This window comes from Nerophis lumbriciformis, linkage group LG34, assembly GCF_033978685.3.
Source record: "Nerophis lumbriciformis linkage group LG34, RoL_Nlum_v2.1, whole genome shotgun sequence".
NCBI classification, from domain to species: domain Eukaryota; kingdom Metazoa; phylum Chordata; class Actinopteri; order Syngnathiformes; family Syngnathidae; genus Nerophis; species Nerophis lumbriciformis.
Window position 1 is genome coordinate 20,641,083 of NC_084581.2, and position 19,810 is coordinate 20,660,892.

Consider the following 19,810-nt stretch of genomic DNA (forward strand, 5'->3'; position numbering starts at 1 on the left):
AAGCTGGCAACAACTGGAGGCTCACAAACAGCAACCGTCGAGGCTGGGATTAGACTGAAGGAGATGGGAAAATCGAAATACTGTAGGTCGGGGGTCAGCTTTAGCGCCGCCCTAGTGGCTCCCTGGACCTCTTTCAGAGATGTGTGAAAATGGAAAACATTTATTTTTGTTTCAATATATTTTCTGTAGGAGAACAAACATGACACAAACCTTCTTAAATGTTAGATATCCCACTGTTTATATCAAACATGCTTCACTGATGACAGTATTTGGCAAGCACCGTTTTGTCCTACAAATTTCAGCGATCCTTGAACTCACCGTAGTTTGTTTAGATGTATAACTTTCTCCGATGCTGCCACAGAAAAGCGTGTTTTATGCCACTCCTTCTTTGTCTCATTTTGTCCACCAAATGTTTTATGCTTTGTGCGAATGCAAAAAGGTGAGGTTTGTTGATGTTATTGATTTGCTGGAGTGCTAATCAGTCATATTTGGTCAATCCATGACTGCAAGCTAATTGATGCTAACATGCTATTTAGACTAACTGTATATACATATTGCATCATTATGCCTTGTTTGTAGGTATATTTGAGCTCAGTTAATTTCCTTTACAAATGTCCTCTCCGTATTTATTTTTATATTTGCATGTCTCATGACATATTATCTGTATGTAATATTGGCTGCATTTCTGGTAGTTGTTTGTGTGCCATGTTGTTCCAGACCACAGCAAACATTACCCTGCTTGCAAAGATTGTAATAAATCCATTAGAAGAAGACAGCCTGCCGTTTCCTTAAACTTGGACACACACATCTATACCTTTGGCCATTCTAAGACAGTCATTTCCAGGAGTTATCTCATCCTGTGAGAAGCCTCCATTTTACATATTATTTCCAATGTTGCAAAAATGTGTAGAATACAAATTAAAATATAACATTTCTGTCAACGAAGATATGCGTCAGCCTTTGATAGTAGGCTAATATAGCTAATATACTGTAGACACTTACATCATGTGTTGCCTTCATTATAACACTTATGTAAGGATTTTAATTGTTTGTGGCTCCAGACAGATTTTTTTTTTGTATTTTTGGTCCAATATGGCTCTTTCAACATTTTGGGTTGCCGACCCCTGCTGTAGGTTGATGTGACGTCCCCCCGCCATAAAATTAGGTACACCAGCACACCCTAATAAGATCTAGCAAAAATGTATCACATAATAATTGGGGTGTCTCGATCAGATATTGGTATGAGATATCAGTCTGATATCAGCAAACAAGCTAGACATACAGAGTAAGTGTCCAAAATTTAGCAATAATGCAGCCTAATACACAACATGTGTCAATATAAACATGAATGAAATAATTATAGCTGCAAATTACTTACACATACAAGGTCTCCAAGGTAGAAATGCATTAGAAAGTCTCCAGTAACAAACGTGTCCAAATCATTCAATTTACCGCGTCCTGAGCTTAACTTAAAGAATATTGTGGTCACGAGGTGTCGCCAAAATACCACTTCAATTCAATTTAAAGACAGCATAAATCCATTCCAGACGATCAATAATAAAAAGGTCATTATTTGAATTCCTACCATTATTCTCTGAGTAGTTTCAGTTGATTAAACTTTTTCTTACATTCTACACTACAAAATAAGAAAAGTATTTATAATTTGTGTAGATATCGTATCGAATCAATATCAGTATCCGCCAAAACTCCAGGTTCCAATATTGTATTGGAAGTAAATAAGTTGTATCAGGACACCCCTGATAATAATGCAGGGCTTTGGTTGATTTCAGCATCTTTGAATGTCCTGAAAAGTGTTTTACAGTAATAATAACTATCAAAAGAAGAAACTTTTTTTCATGTACTGGTATGTGTGAAAACAAATGTTAATAAAGTTGAGATAACATTAAATTGTTGTTTGCATGTGTTATTTTATATATATATATATATATATATGTATATATATATATATATATATATATATATATATATATATATGCTGAATTTCCCCCAGGGATCAATAAAGTACTTTCTATTCTATTATATATATATATATATATATATATATATATATCTACATATACTTATTGTTGTGCATTAACAGCTATTTATCCAGCAAAACATTACACAATGATATAAATATTATTTACCTATATATATAGTACAGTTTGGACACACCTTCTCATTCAATGTGTTTTCTTTATTTTCATGACTATATACATTGTAGATTGTCACTGAAGGCATCAAAACTGAATGAACACATGTGGAGTTATGTACTTAACGAAAAAAGGTGAAATAACTGAAAACATGTTTTATATTCTAGTTTCTTCAAAATAGCCACCCTTTGCTCTGATTACTGCTTTGCACACTCTTGACATTCTCTCGATGAGCTTCAAGCACACCTGTGAAGTGAAAACCATTTCAGGTGACTACCTCTTGAAGCTCATTGAGAGAATGCCAAGCGTGTGCAAAAAAGTAATCAGAGCAAAGGGTGGCTACTTTGAAGAAACTAGATAATAAAACCTGTTTTCAGTTATTTCACCTTTTTTCGTTTAGTACATAACTTCACATGTGTTCATTCATAGTTTTGATGCCTTCAGTGACAATCTACAATGTAAATAGTCATGAAAATAAAGAAAATGCATTGAATGAGAAGGTGTGTCCAAACTTTTGTATCTAATAATTATTTACATTAGATTTTATTGGGTGAAAATGTTTTTTATTTTGATCCAAAGTTACATGTCTAAAACAATGTTTATAATGCTACTGAATAAATGTATATCCAGTGTTCTTCGTGTACACCTAATAAAACATGATCTTCATTATTCCAGAGAACCCTCAAATTTTTTAATGAAATGTACAGTGTAGCACAACATGTTACTGCACTGCATCCGAGCTAGTTCTAATATTGTGGTTACCTCATGGTACATGAAAGGGCCATACTATTAGAAACAACACTCAGTATGATGCCTCCACAATAATAAACATGTTGTTACATTAAAAGTGAGCCAGTAATTCATAACATATACATATTCATATTAGCTCCCTTCCGCCTTTACTGGAAGTAATTATCCATGCAGCTTCTTCCGGAGCTTGCGTCTTGCCTCTGATTTGTTGGGATTACTATTGGTTTCAGCTGAAGGAGTTTGTGCATGGCTTGGCACAAGCAATCAAAAAAAAAAAAACCCAGAGTGCAATTAGACTGAGCGTAAACAAATGTGCAAGTTATTGATGGAGGAACTGAAGACGGGGATGGAATACTAATAACGGGATTAAGGACTAGTCGTAGTGTTTTGTTTTATAGACTAAAAAAAACATTTTGTTACTTTGGGAGCGTATTTCCTGTTTAATTAACACTTTGAATGGTACGTTCACCTGGTGCAGGAGATGCCTGAGGCGATGCAGTTGAGACTCCAGCTGCTTGTTGTGGTCCTCTAAGATGTGCATGCGGGCCTCCAACCGTCCCTTGTGTTGCCGCAGCAGCTTGGCCTCGGCCAGCAGGTCGGCCTCGTCAGGATGGGCGGTGGACGGGCTCTCTGATTGCCACGGGCTCCCGGCAGGGGGCCCTCGTTGCTGCTCTTTGAGCTGCTCGTACTCCCGCTGTAGCGTCCTGCAATCAAACATTCAGTTGTCACAACATTGTTTTACTAGGATGGTTCAGAATGTTAACTTGAAAAGGGCCATTGGTTAACTTGTTTTTGCAAAACGGAAATGCTGATTATCGGTCCTGCTAGACACCGACACCTATTTAATAATACCACCTTAACATTTGACAACCAAACAATTACACAAGGCGACTCTGTAAAGAATCTGGGTATTATTTTCGACCCAACTCTCTCCCTTGAGTCACACATTAAGAGTGTTACTAAAACGACCTTCTTTCATCTCTGTAATATCGCTAAAATTCGTTCCATTTTGTCCACGAGCGACGCTGAGATCATTATTCATGCGTTCGTTACGTCTCGTCTCGATTACTGTAACGTATTATTTTCGGGTCTCCCTATGTCTAGCATTAAAAGATTACAGTTGGTACAAAATGCGTCTGCTAGACTTTTGACAAGAACAAGAAAGTTTGATCATATTACGCCTATACTGGCTCACCTGCACTGGCTTCCTGTGCACTTAAGATGTGACTTTAAGGTTTTACTACTTACGTATAAAATACTACACGGTCTAGCTCCATCCTATCTTGCCGATTGTATTGTACCATATGTCCCGGCAAGAAATCTGCGTTCAAAGAACTCCGGCTTATTAGTGATTCCCAGACCCCAAAAAAAGTCTGCGGGCTATAGAGCGTTTTCTATTCGGGCTCCAGTACTCTGGAATGCCCTCCCGGTAACAGTTAGAGATGCTACCTCAGTAGAAGCATTTCAGTCCCATCTTAAAACTCATTTGTATACTCTAGCCTTTAAATAGACCCTCCTTTTAGACCAGTTGATCTGCCGTTTCTTTTCTTTTCTCCTCTGCCCCTCTCTCCCTTGCGGAGAGGGGGGACACAGGTCCGGTGGCCATGGATGAAGTGCTGGCTGTCCAGAGTCGGGACCCGGGGTGGACCGCTCGCCTGTGCATCGGTTGGGGACAAACCTGCGCTGCTGACCCGTCTCCGCTCGAGATGGTCTCCTGCTGGCCCCACCATGGACTGGACTCTTACTATTATGTTAGATCCACTATGGACTGGACTTTCACAATATTATGCTCGACCCACTTGACATCCATTGCATCCAGTCTTCCCTAGAGGGGATGGGGGGATCACCCACATCTGCAGTCCTCTCCAAGGTTTCTCATAGTCATTCACATTGACAACCCACTGGGTTGTGAGTTTTTCCTTGCCCTTACATGGGATCTGAACCAAGGATGTCGTTGTGGCTTGTGCAGCCCTTTGAGACACTTGTGATTTAGGGCTATATAAATAAACATTGATTGATTGATTGATTGATTGATTGATACACTTGCAACTTCTTACGGTCTACTCCTTTCATACATACGTACATACCTTTGCTCCTCCTCCAGGCGCGATATGACCCGCTCCAGTTCGCCACGCTCCTCCCTCTCCACAGCCTGCAGGATCTGAGCAGGGCTCTGAGGCTGACTGTTGGGGGAGCCCTCCCCTCCCAGCGTCTGACAATACTGAATGATCAGAGTGTGCTCGTCATCGCTGAGGGGAAAAAAAACATCTTGGTTAGCATAGCTCTGAAAATAACTAGAAATGGCGGTATGGCAAAAAAGACACTTTAAAACAGGAATTGTAATTTCCTAAGAAACTAAGTCTGAATACTGATTAAAAACATCAACAAAATATTCATTTTGGACCAACAATAAAATAATAACACCACTTCGCTAAATAAATAAAATATAATTTACTAAGTCTCCAGCCCCCCGTGACTCCAAAAGGGACAAGCGGTAGAAAATGATGAGGCTTCGGCCTGACTGCAAGAGAACCAAAATGATAAATGTATCAAATTAGTCCATTAATTCAATTGTGAAATATTATCCTAAATGATTCCAACAGATGTATTTGTTATTTATTCTATAAATACACCTAATTTATGACAAATTAAAAACAATTCATTACATTATCGAGTCAGAAAATTGTATTTATTAATGATGTTAATTGAAAAGTGTCATTAAAAACTCTATGGAATGCCATCATTATTAATGAATAGGTTTAATATAATTACGCATTTACAATATCATAAATTATTTATACAGTTAGTCATGATTTGAAAGATATACATATATATTTCAAATACAGGTTTAATTGTTTTTTTATGTATTAAATGGAAATTGTACTTTTTTATGGAATTTGGAATCATTCACAGTCCTTAAGTGAGACAAGAAAACTTGCTTCTTTCTTTTTTGTGCATTCCAATCAGTGAAAAACACGAGCAAAATGCAGCTAACAATACAGCTAATGGGAGTCATCAATATACCCTATTAAACACACACAAAAAAAAAACATCCAAAAACTGCCAACAATACTCAATTTACATGGCGTAACCGCATATTAACCAAGCTGTAGCTACATTGTCATTGTAAGAGCTAACACCGAGGAACTACTTTTCTAGCGTAGTAAGACGTACATGACCTTGCTCACAGAGACACTCCCACTGCTACGGCATTAGCGAGAGGTAAGCAAGCTCTTATGTCAGTTGTTGAATCACATTTAAGTTTGTCAAAGTTACTGCTCAATGATAAATCATGCCTCGCACATGTACAATAGAGGGATGAGGCCTGAACTTGGTCAACTTTCAAATTCTACTCGTTACCAACTAAACCTTCGGACTGCTTGAAGCCGTGGATACTGACTCTCCCTTGGACCCGGCGACATCGCTCAAAAGACTAAGCACGATGATACGAAACCCAAAACCAGTAAAGTTGGCACGTTGTGTAAATGGTAATTAAAAACAGAATACAATGATTTTCAAATCATTTTCAACTTATATTCAATTGAATAGACTGCAAAGACAAGATACTTAACGTTCAAACTGAGAAACTTAATTTTTTTTGCAAATAATCATTACCCGCACTATTTTACTACGAAGCCACGCTGTTGTAACACGTGCAGAATGTGGCTTGGCATTGTCTTGCTGAAATAAGCAGGGGCGTCCATGATAACGTTGCTTGGATGGCAACATATGTTGCTCCAAAACCTGTATGTACCGTTCAGCATTAATGGTGCCATCACAAATGTGTAAGTTAACCATGCCTTGAGCACTAATACACCCCCATACCATCACAGATGCTGGCTTTTGAACTTTGCGCTTATAACAGTCCCGATGGTTCTTTTCCTCTTTTCTCCGGAGGACACGACGTGCACAGTTTTCGAAAAGAATTTGAAATGTTGACTCGTCACAGAACACTTTTCCACAGAACACTTTTCCACTTTGCATCAGTTCCTCTTAGATGAGCTCGGGCCCAGCGAAGCCAGCGGCGTTTCTGGGTGTTGTTGATAAATGGCTTTCGTTTTGCATAGTAGAGTTTTAACTTGCACTTACAGATGTAGCGACCAACTGTAGTTACTGACAGTGGTTTTTTGAAGTGTTCCCGAGCCCATGTGGTGATATCCTTAACACACTGATGTCGGTTTTTGACGCAGTACTGCCTGAGGGATCGAAGGTCACAGGCATTGCCGCTTACATGCAGTGATTTCTCCAGATTCTCTGAACCTTTTGATGATATTACGGACCGTAGATGGTGAAATCCCTAAATTATTTGCAATAGCTGGTTGAGAAATGTTCTTAAACTGTTTGACAATTTGCTCAGGCATTTGTTCACAAAGTAGTGACCCTCGCCCCATCCTTATTTGTGAATGACTGAGCATTTCATTGAAGATGCTTTTATACCCAATCATGGCACCCACCTGTTCCCAATTAGCCTGTTCACCTGTGGAATGTTCCAAATAAGTGTTTGATGAGCATTCCTCAACTTTCTCAGTCTTTTTTGCCACTTGTGCCAGCTTTTTTGAAACATGTTGCAGGCATCAAATTCCAAATGAGCTAATATTTGCAAAAAATAACAAAGTTTTCCAGTTCGAAAGTTAAAAGTATCTTGTCTTTGCAGTCTATTCCATTGAATATAAGTTGAAAAAGATTTGCAAATCATTGTATTCTGTTTTTAATTACCATTTACACAATGTGCCAACTTCACTGGTTTTGGGTTTTGTAAGTACTTGTTGGTTGACTTTTGAAGCAGCGTACTCCTCGCCAGATACGCAAAGCCTTTCCATTGATAATACAATTGTGTGCCACTCAGTGCAGCAGAAGCACTCCATTACTGTTGGCACAGCTTGGCAAGCTCTAAATTTACACCACCAAATCATGCCGGTTCTAACTCTCTGGACCCTCGTCCGTTCCAACGTTCCTCCTACTCTTTGTGCCCGCTCAGTTTCTATAACCAGCAGTTCATCCTTCGTATATTCAAGCTCAAACAGATAAAGTTCTAGATCCTCATTTTGTCCCAAAGTAGCCATCTTTGTCGTGTGTTACAAAGTATGCCATGATTATTGGTAGCAAACACAGCTGCAGGTCTTGAAAGTAGTTCTTGACCAGTGTGGTGATGGTCTCTGGTACAAAGAAGAATCTAAAAGATTCCCAGAGAAGTTTATGGGGAACTGAGCCAAATTCATTGGCTAGGTCAAGGAAGGTTACATGAAGATCTCTCTTATTCTTCTTGGCTGCTTAGATCTGATGCCAGATCATGCTTGTATGTTCTAGGCAGCCAGAGAATCCTGGAATTCCAGCTTTCTGTACAGATTTATCAATGTATTTGTTCTTTACCAGGTAGGTGGACAGCCTCTGAGACACTACGCTGAAAAAGATTTTCCCCTCAACATTGAGAAGACAGATTGGTCTGAACTGGCTGATGTCCGATGCATCCTTTTCTTTAGGTATTAGCACACCACCAGCCCTTCGCCAAGCCTTGGGTATTCCTTGCTTCTGCCACACTACCCTCATGAGTTTCCACAGAAAGCGTAGTAAATCCGGCGCCTTCTTATAGAGCTTATATGGGACTCCGTTAGGTCCCGGAGCCGATGCTGCTCTTGCTCGTTGAACTGTGTTCTCTACCTCTTTCCATTTCAGAGGGCTAGTGTCCAGGTTGAATACAGGTGGTTGAATTGGCGGGATGTCAGGTGGGATGACTATATGCTCCTGCCTTTTTGAGTCGTGGTGAATCTTTTCCAGGTGTTGCTCCAGTTCCTGCTTTGATGTTTTCAAAGTTCCGCTTTTTTCCTTTGTGAAGAGGTCTTTGACAAACTTGAAGGGGTCTTTATAGAAACGAGTTCTTGTGTGTTCTTTCTTATTGAGAAGCTTCCTCAAGTTTTCCGCTCTTCGCAAGGTTGCCAGCCGGCTCTTGATGTCTGCTTGGAGTAGCATGAGACCTTCCCTCTCAGCGTCATCGGCTTTTTTCCATAGCTTTCTTACCTGCCTCCTCTCTCTGATAAGCCTGTCGATCTCCTGCTGCCTCCTGGATTTAGCTGGCGGTGGTAGATTCCTTCCACTTCTCCCTTTGCTCACTCTAAAACGTTCTTCTCCGTAGTTGTAAATTATGTTGCCCATCCTTTCGATCGTTCCCTCTGCTGTGCCTGTTTGTTGCTCCAAGATTTCTGTTAGGTCCCTGTTGATTGTCTCCCATTCTTTCTTGTCAACAGATTTGGGCCACTTTACGCCAGGTTTGTGCCCTTTGATCTTTCTCTCCATTGGAGGTCTTTGTGGTTGTATGGGCACCTCCACCAGCATGTCTGTGCTTGTATTACCTTCTTCAGTTACAGGGGTGCTGATGCTCTGCGAACTTTGGTTTGTGTCCCGTCACTGTGCTTCACTCGGCTGACTTGACTGACTACTTCGTAAAAAGTATTGATCAATGCGAGGCCCTTGTCTCTGCTCTCTCAGGCACCTTTTTCTCCCTTGATGGATATTCAAGCCCATCGTTGATGTTACTTTGTTCCAACCACAGATGCACACCTGAAGCTTGTTTCCCACTGCTGTTGTTGCTGTCTCGTGTGCTGTGCTCTCCTTGTTCGTAGTGATTTCCGTTCCTAGGTCAGTAACCGTGTTGTCAGCAAATGAGCCATCTTGCGCCCCCGCTCTCGCAGGCTCTAGGGCTGTTTTCCTTTGTTTACTTTTCGTAGCATTTTGCGGGTGTCTCCAATTAGCTGAATCAGCGTTGGCGACTGCCATCATGGGGAGCTAGCCCATGACAGCCCCAGTGGGGTCTGTTCCCTCCTGTCAGCTGTCTCTCCAAGCTGTCACATGGACTTTCCCATGTTGTCAGCTGTCCTTTCACAGCCGTCACTGGACGTGTCCAGACGATCAGAATCAAAAAACACAGGATGAGATGTTGAACAGTCCCTTGTGCCAAATGTGGAGAGTATTCACTCGAGATGTCCTTGTTGTTGAGAGTGGTAGACAGACAACGTGGGAGTGTGGGGAGTTCTTGTGAGTTGTGTGGGATATGAGACTTGGCCAGGGTTATATACATACTTACAGCATGTATATAAAATGTTGATGGAGATTTTTGGAGTTTTTCTTAGAGGGTGACCCCGAAAGGGACAAGCGGTAGAAAATGGATGGATGGATGGGCTTTAAAGGCAATATAGGTGAGTTCCCGTTAGCTGCATTATTAAAAAGTTAAAGTTAAAGTACCAATGATTGTCACACACACACTAGGTGTAGCGAAATTATTCTCTGCATTTGACCCATCACCCTTGATCACCCCCTGGGAGGTGAGGGGAGCAGTGAGCAGCAGCGGTGGCCGCACCTGGGATTCATTTTTGGTGATTTAACCCCCAATTCCAACCCTTGATGCTGAGTGCCAAACAGGGAGGTAATGGGTCCCATTTTTATAGTCTTTGGTATGACTCGGCCGGGGTTTGAACTCACAACCTACCGATCTCAGGGCGGACACTCTAACCACTAGGCCACTGAGTAGTTAGAGTGCATCTTGTCAAGCGTTTGGTTGGTTAGAATGCATAAAAAAAGAAGGACATGTGTTCTTGTCTCATATAAGGATTGTGAATGATAGTAAAAAAAAAAAAAAAACATTTTTAAAAACATTTTTTTAAAAACCTTCAGTTCCCCTAATATAAATAGCATTGGTCAAAATCATGTTATATAACAGCAATCCTTACATATCATGCAAGAATGTCCCTTAATCTGTATGACTATATGAACGCAAAATACTAAACTTTAATGATTTCCATCTAAATTCACTTGAGAATATTTGCTTTTTATTCTATTCTATTGTGCAAGGCTCAAATTGACATGGAAAGATCACACCGGTGTCTTGTAAAGAGAGATACACACACACACACACACACACACACACACACACACACACACACACACACACACACACACACACACACACACACACACACACACACACACACACACACACACACACACACACACACACACACACACACACACACACACACACACACACACACACACACACACCAGTAGCTGTCACCTGCAGCTATTTTTTCCACAATCTTTTATCGTTTCATCTGCTCCATCCACCTCTACTAAATCCTCCCTCATTCCAGTTATCACATTGACAGCGAGATTGTATATCCAAGGGATTGTGCAGCTTGAAGCAAAAGTAGGGCTGCAATAGCTACAAATAACATCCTGAATATACTGTATCTCTTATCAATAATACATGATTTGCTGGATTACAGGCTTGAATGGCATTTTCCCCCACTTGAAACACTTTTTCAATGTGCTTCATTGTGATTTAATTTAAAAGACTCTCATGCTGCAGCAATGGATGTCAAAGATCCTGCTATTTGAAACTCAAACGGCACATATGCCATTCATATACTGTATTAAAAATGCTAAGAATGGCAAAAATGTTACTTAAAAACAACGTACCAACGGCCAATTTACTTTTCCACTATAACAACAGTTAATAATGTTACTTAAAATTGCAGATGATTAACTTATTTTTACACTTGCAATCAAGAATGTTGCTTAAAAAGTGTCAATGGTTAACTAACTTTTACACGTATCTGACGTTCAATATATGGCGTGTACGTTAACAATTAATAACAGTCTAATGATGAGGACAGATTATTTGTATTTGCAATATTTTTATGAGAAAACATTTTTTTTGAACAAACCAAACTAAACATTAAATAAAATATTTTCCCCTCTAAATCCAGAGAGAGGTTGTTGAATAAGTCAGATGCATCGTTGAAGAGTTTTACTCATTTTTAAGTGACCCTTGATGTGATCTTTTCCATATTATTTTGTTCTGGACATGGCAACATTTTTCAACCAGACTTTAGACTTGAACTGTATTTACATAAAGTGTGGAATGGAGCAAAAAGATAATACATTTTGTTGAAATATGCTGATTTTGCACCATTTAAATCACTGATATGCAGTGTGCAGTAAGTGTAGGTGACACTTACCAGGTTTGTGTTCTCTTGGTTTTTTTATTTAGTTGGATGTTAAGAATGCTTATGGATATATTTTAGCTCACTTTACCCACAATGCTTTGTGCACAATGACTCATTGTCAGAATGGGCAAGCAGAGGACATGGCTGCTTACAGTCCCCCGAACAAAGAACAACAGTCTCTATAATATCCCTAAGCCAGCAACCGAATGGCGCTATCCCCCGCCTTGACTGACTGAGAGCTCAGAAAGAAACAATGAGGAATAAACACAGAGAGAAATGGGAGGAAGGAGAACATCTGGAAAACCAGAGGGGAAAAGTGTCTGAGCCAGCATTGCAGAGGCAACGAAGATGTAAAAAAAGTACATTAAACAGAAGAGCAGATGTATTATTTTTGAGAACCCCCGCTAGTGTTTTGTGGTTAGCACACTATAATTCTATGGCAAAAAAATTTTTTTTTTTCTAATTACCCTTGGAATCAAATAACCATCTTTTTTTAGATCCATTAATGAGCAGAAAGTGGGTCACCTTGAGTCCTTTTGAGATTGAGTAGTAGATATAAAAATAGTACTTTTTCTAAAACACAATGGAACCTTTGATCTTGATTTATTCCATGAGGTTGTTCAAGCTCGCATTTTGATAAAATGTCCTTCTAATAATGACTAAAATTGAGCATTTTCACTGTCCAGACTGTGGTGACTACAAAGCTGCATTTCTGAAAAAACAAAAACCTGCCACCAAAAAATGTCTTCCAGTTGATTATTATTTTCTTCAAAATATAGTCTTCCCCCTGTATACAAACTGCTGCACCTCCAGTCACCAGTCCGTAAAACTGCTCAAGTTTGCGGATGACACTACCCTCATCGGGCTCATCTCGGATGGCGATGAGACCGCCTACAGGAGAGAGGTGGACCAGCTGGCGTCCTGGTGCAGCCTCAACAACCTGGAGCTGAACGCCCAGAAAACAGTAGAGATGTTCATGGACTTCAGGAAAGTCACAGCCCCACCATCCCCCCTCACCCTGATTGACTCTCCCACCCCCGTCTCCATTGTGGACTCCTTCCGTTTCATGGGCACCACCATCACCCAGGACCTCAAGTGGGAGCCGACCATCAGCTCTCTCATCAAGAAGGCCCAGCAGAGGATGTACTTCCTGCGGCAGCTGAGGAAACTTAAGGTGCCGACCGAGATGCTGGTGCAGTTTTACTCAGCCATCATCGAGTCCATCCTGACCTCCTCCATCACCGTGTGGTTCCCCGGCACCACAGTCCAGGATAAGCATCGACTGCAGCGCATCGTACGTGCTGCTGAGAAGGTGATTGGCTGCAAGCTCCCATCCCTCCAGGACTTGTTCTCCTCCAGGACCAGGAGGCGTGTGGGACGGATCACAGCTGACTCTTCTCACCCTGGACACAAACTATTCTCCCCTCTCCCCTCAGGCAGGAGACTACGATCCATCCAGACCCACACCTCCCGCCACCTGAACAATTTTTTCCCCTCGGCCATCAGACACATGAACAATAACTCCTAACAGTAGCTACTTTGAATTCTTTCTAAGTCTATAACAAGATCTGATAGCTCAGTTACAGCTCTTGTTATTACCAAATCTGTGTTATATGTGTTTTATGTTGCACGATTGCACCAAGAAAAATTCCTAGTTTGTGAACCCGTTCTCAAACAATGGCAATAAAACTATTCTGATTCTGATTCTGGTCAGGTGACCCTTCTGAAGAAGACTGCAGATGACAGTCGAAACATGTCAGCTAAAGATTCCATCTAATATACCGAACAATATAGTCTGAGTATATGAATAAGAAGACATAATGAACCTTTTTGAGCAATGTAAAAATGGGCACTTCTGTTGTGCGATTCGGGTGTTTATGCTACATTTAAATGATATCTGGTTGAACTGTGTCACACTGTTTTTAACTAACTTGCAACGTATATTTTACACCGTATAAGTTGTCATCAGCAATATTTTTAGATCATTTTTAAATTGGTATTTGTCAGAATAATTGTATCTAAGTTATCACAAACCTTTGTGTGTCAATGAGTTCCCGGCGAGAAGACAAAAGCTGTCTTTAATCCTACCAAGCAGAAGGTTTGTAAAACTCCACTGTGTCGGATGGGAAGCAACATGACGGTGTTCTGTTTCTTTCGTGTATTGTAATCAACAGAAATATTTTGTTTTGACCCGAGAACTACAAAGCGAAGAGGAAGCAGGACCTGACTCCCCTCCAGGGACCTCTTCTTTGAACTGTTTTACGACCTTTTCTGTGAACTGTTTACGACCTTTTCTTTGAACTGTTCTGTAACCAAAGACGATGGCTGTTTACGACCCCCTCCCTTTGAAACAGATGTTGCCATGTAATCAGGGAAAGTCCAAATAAAAGAGGAGACGTACAATCTTTCGTCAGAGCGTGATGGAGACTGTACAAGAGTACAGCCCAGACGCACTCTCCTCAATTGAGCCAAATTTAATTCTGTCTCTGTTTGATTATTTGCTTCTTTTCTTGTTTAATAGATGTCATCAGTGTTTGAACCTGACAGTATTTTTAACATTTTAAGGTATTTGTGCATACTTTGGACCCTATTCTCCCACATGCTTAAGTAAAAAAAAAAAAAACCTGCTTTAAAAACTTCGTAAAAAAAATGATTGGTTGTGCGTCATGCTCTCAGTTGACCTAAAGTCTGTCATTGCGCGCCTTCATTTAAGATGCCATTACATTGCTTTTGAAGTTTGGATGCAGTATACACCACACATACTGTAATAAAATGGCAAAAGAAACTTCCAGAAAACTATCAATATTCTGATCACGTTGATTGAGACACCTGGAAACATCCATTGAGACCACAATGGTACTCTGAATTAACTACCAAAAAACAAAATGCACATTGTGGTCTCGTCAGCGCGCGTATGTCTGCCGTGTTTGAACATTCTTGTACTAACAGACGATATGCATCATTGAACTATGAGACTATTTAATCTAAAATACACTGCCGTTCAAAAGTTTGGGGTCACATTGAAATGTCCTTATTTTTGAAGGAAAAGCACTGTACTTTTCAATGAAGATAACTTTAAACTAGTCTTAACTTTAAAGAAATACACTCTATACATTGCTAATGTGGTAAATGACTATTCTAGCTGCAAATGTCTGGTTTTTGGTGCAATATCTACATAGGTGTATAGAGGTCCATTTCCAGCAACTATCACTCCAGTGTTCTAATGGTACAATGTGTTTGCTCATTGGCTCAGAAGGCTAATTGATGATTAGAAAACCCTTGTGCAATCATGTTCACACATCTGAAAACAGTTTAGCTCTTTACAGAAGCTACAAAACTGACCTTCCTTTGAGCAGATTGAGTTTCTGGAGCATCACATTTGTGGGGTCAATTAAACGCTCAAAATGGCCAGAAAAAGAGAACTTTCATCTGAAAATCGACAGTCTATTCTTGTTCTTAGAAATGAAGGCTATTCCATGCGAGAAATTGCTAAGAAATTGAAGATTTCCTACAACGGTGTGTACTACTCCCTTCAGAGGACAGCACAAACAGGCTCTAACCAGAGTAGAAAAAGAAGTGGGAGGCCGTGTTGCACAACTGAGCAAGAAGATAAGTACATTAGAGTCTCTAGTTTGAGAAACAGACGCCTCACAGGTCCCCAACTGGCATCTTCGTTAAATAGTACCCGCAAAACACCAGTGTCAACATCTACAGTGAAGAGGCGGCTGCGGGATTCTGGGCTTCATGGCAGAGTGGCAAAGAAAAAGCCATATCTGAGACTGGCCAATAAAAGAAAAAGATTAAGATGGGCAAAAGAACAGACATTGGACAGAGGAAGACTGGAAAAAAGTGTTGTTGATGGATGAATACAAGTTTGAGATGTTTGGATCACAAAGAAGAACGTTTGTGAGATGCAGAACAACTGAAAAGATGCTGGAAGAATGCCTGACGCCATCTGTTAAGCATGGTGGAGGTCATGTGATGGTCTGGGGTTGCTTTGGTGCTGGTAAGGTGGGAGATTTGTACAGAGTAAAAGGGATTCTGAATAAGGAAGGCTATCACTCCATTTTGCAACGCCATGCCATACCCAGTGGACAGCGCTTGATTGAAGCCAATTTCATCCTACAACAGGACAATGACCCAAAACACACCTCCAAATTGTGCAAGAACTATTTAGAGAAGAAGCAGGCAGCTGATATTCTATCGGTAATGGAGTGGCCAGCGCAGTCACCAGATCTGAACCCCATTGAGCTGTTGTGGGAGCAGCTTGACCGTATGGTACGCAAGAAGTGCCCATCCAACCAATCCAACTTGTGGGAGCTGCTTCTAGAAGCGTGGGGTGCAATTTCTCCAGATTACCTCAACAAATTAACAGCTAGAATGCCAAAGGTCTGCAATGCTGTGATTGCTGCAAATGGAGGATTCTTTGACGAAAGCAAAGTTTGATGTAAAAAAAAAATCTTATTTCAAATACAAATCATTATTTCTAACCTTGTCAATGTCTTGACTCTATTTTCTATTCATTTCACAACATAAGGTGGTGAATAAGTGTGACTTTTCATGGAAAACACAAAATTGTTTGAGTGACCCCAAACTTTTGAACGGTAGTGTACATACATCATTCACAAGTGTTAACAAAACTCTATGCTCCACAATTTTCACAAAAGAAAAAAAAGGCTTCATGGGAAAGTCCGCATCATTACTAATGAGCCCGCCTTAATTCCAGAACTAAGCACTGGGGCGTGCATGTCCACAGGATGGATTAGAGATTATGAACAAGAGAAAAGTGCAAAACCTTAAGTGTGTAAAAAAACATGCATGTGCAAATGGGAAAATAGTGGCCCGTTGTGCATAAACAAGGGTAAACAAATCATTGGCATTAAAAGCTGAGTCTGTAGGCAACCTCCTCAGCATTCAGCAGCTTTTCTACCTTTGATGCACTTTCAAATGTCGGATGCGCCCCTCAGCTGTTGGTGTGAAACTCATTTGTGTTACGGTTCAAATCGGTTCTGTTGCTGCTATGTTGTCCAATGAACTTGCTAATAAATGACCATGTTCGCAAAGAGAGCAACGTTTTCTAAATCATTATTGACTCTGCGATGAGGTGGCGACTTGTCTGGGGTGTACCCCGCCTTCTGCCCGGGTGCAGCTGGGATAGGCTCCAGCAGCCCAGCGACCCCGAGATGGACAAGCGTAAGGAAATGGATGGATATTCAAGTTGTTGTATATAATGAGCCTTTTTCCAGTGGTGTGCCGTCAGGGCCAGCAAGGCCTTCTCTACTGGCCTAACATAACCAGAAATCATGATCATAATTAAAGATTAAAGTCATGTTTTATTTACTTTCCCTAAATATCTCAAAGTATTCCTATTCTCTTTGTGTCATATTATGCTCCTTCCAGTGATGTTGTTTTTAGGTCAGAGTTTGTATCCAATCAGAATTCAGCTAGCTTATGTTGCCATGCTGTACCAAATCTGCTCGGGGCCTTCAGAATCAACAATGCAGGCGTCTGTGCACTGTAAGTGAATGGACACATACAGTTGACAGACAATTGCGATAGCCAATCAGATCACAAGTTGTTGTCAGTAAGGCCTTCTAGATGGCCTTACGCGATGATTGGATACTCACTTGGGAGTCCCAAGTGAGTATCCAATCACAAGTTACAAAAACAAGAAGTGGCACCGGAGCCATACGAGCCATAGAAAGCCACAGAAAACTCACCGGTACTCACAAAGAAGTTTGATGAGGTGGCAGATATATATTTGCATAGCCATTTTCAAGAAGGATACTTAAGAGAAACTACATCTTGTGAGACGAGGTCGGCCGACACCGGAAGCTATCCCGGCGGTGACATGGTTTGCCCGCGACTCTCACACGAATCAACCGACTACGACCAACTACCGGACCAACTACCGACTACAAGCGGTACCACTGGCTTATACGGCGTCGAATGGGGGCTACAAATTGTGAGTTCAAATATTTTATTTCTTAATTTTTTCATGTTTCATTTGTTTTATCCAATTCTTTAAATTTTGACAGTACCACGTAAGATATGTTTTAATTGCTGAAGCAGGTTTATTGACTTATAGACTTAGACTTGTCTAAGTCTAATTGCTGAAGCGGGGTTTTTTTATGTTAAATGCGCCGAAAAATAGACCGTTTTGTACACTGTTGAGGGGATCCAATGCGCAGTAGTGTGCAAGTGGGTTTCTCTATAGTATCTACAGCCGTGTCCATGTGGTGACATAAATTACGGTATTTTGAGAGGTGAAGTCGGACGAAGTAGGACATCACTGAAGGCCTAGGTGAGAGACGCACGGCCCACCACTGCCTTTTACCAATTGTCTCCTGCTTCCAAATAACACCCTATCCTCTTCGCACTTTACGAAAATGATAGACGCCTCAGTTACAATTACAGCATTTCTGGTATGCAACAAAATTAATTGGATTTTGTAAAAAAATGGACCGTTTTGCACACTGTTGAGGAGATTCAATGCACAGTAGTGTGCAAGTGGGTTTCTCTATAGTATCTACAGCCGTGTCCACGTGGTGACATAAATTACGGTATTTTGAGAGGTGAAGTCGGACTAAGTAGGACATTACTCAAGGCCTAGGTGAGAGTCGCACGGCCCACCACTGCCTTTTTCCAATTGTCTCCTGCTTCCAAATAATACCCTATCCTCTTCGCACTTTACGAAAAGGTGGGGCCTCACCTGCCATCATGGAAAGAAAAAAAATGTAAAAAGAAAAAAAATTAATTAAATTGTTATATGTATTCAGTGATTATACTATAAAGTTATTTTCCATTTAACTTATAAATAAATGATAAATGGGTTATACTTGTATAGCGCTTTTCTACCTTCAAGGTACTCAAAGCGCTTTGACACTACTTCCACATTTACCCATTCACACACACATTCACACACTGATGGAGGGAGCTGCCATGCAAGGCGCTAACCAGCACCCATCAGGAGCAAGGGTGAAGTGTCTTGCTCAGGACACAACGGACATGACGAGGTTGGTACTAGGTGGGGATTGAACCAGGGACCCTCGGGTCACGCACAGCCATTCTCCCACTGCGCCACGCCGTCCCAACTTCACCAGTTTTAGATTATTTTTATTCAAAATCGCTGAATTTTCACATTTGCCGTTCAAATACTGAGAAGAGACGGTGCGGTGATCAGCAGCCAGTTGAGGCACGTCACTCAGTTGTGCCTCAACATGGATTGCGGACTCGGCTAACTGCTGGCCTGCTGTGCAGTGAGACCGTATTGCTATATGAACTATATTATACATTTCCATAGTTTAGTTAGCTGAGGTATATAATGTACAGTGTATTTTGTCAACAACTGTATGTGTGTAAAGTATTTCTTGTGCTGAGCAATCATAAAACTGCTGCGAAGACGCACTGTGTGAGGCTCGCAGTAATCCCGCCTCCTGGTGCCGGTTAATGCACCCCCGCCGCAGAATGCACCCCCCAACGGGAGTGCCACACCAACCAAAGCCCACACCCAAACCCTCCACGTGCAAGACCGAATCCACCCAAAAAAGTCACTTAACAAGAAGCCAAAAAGTGTAAAAACAACAATACTCGCGCCGGAGGAGCCGTGAACGACTGCAGGGACACAACATTAGGTACACCTGCAGACTGCAGCATGGATTTCATATTTCATTCATTCACAACTCCTCCAACACGAACACCACTGTTCCCGCACTTATAAGTAAAGGTAAGACCATAATAACGTTTTTTTTAATTAAATGTGCTTTTTTGTGTGCTACAGTTTGTATGTGTAAAGTTAAAGTTTAGTTAAAGTACCAATGATTGTCACACACACACTAGGTGTGGTGAAATTTGTCCTCTGCATTTGACCCATCCCTTGATCACCCCCTGGGAGGTGAGGGGAGCAGT

The 19,810-nt window shown here is 41.0% G+C and overlaps 1 protein-coding gene across 10 annotated transcripts in view; it reads right to left on the bottom strand.

The window, feature by feature from the left end:
- The window catches only part of utrn (utrophin), a 430,508-nt gene that overhangs the window by 13,942 nt on the left and 396,756 nt on the right, over positions 1-19,810 (bottom strand). For all 10 annotated transcript variants that reach the window (XM_061929658.2, XM_061929664.2, XM_061929663.2 and 7 more), the window contains 2 exons: positions 4,991-5,152; positions 3,373-3,607 (listed from right to left, as the gene is read on the bottom strand). In XM_061929658.2, coding sequence (XP_061785642.2) covers positions 3,373-3,607; positions 4,991-5,152 — 397 coding nt within the window. The remainder of the gene's footprint in view (positions 1-3,372; positions 3,608-4,990; positions 5,153-19,810) is intronic.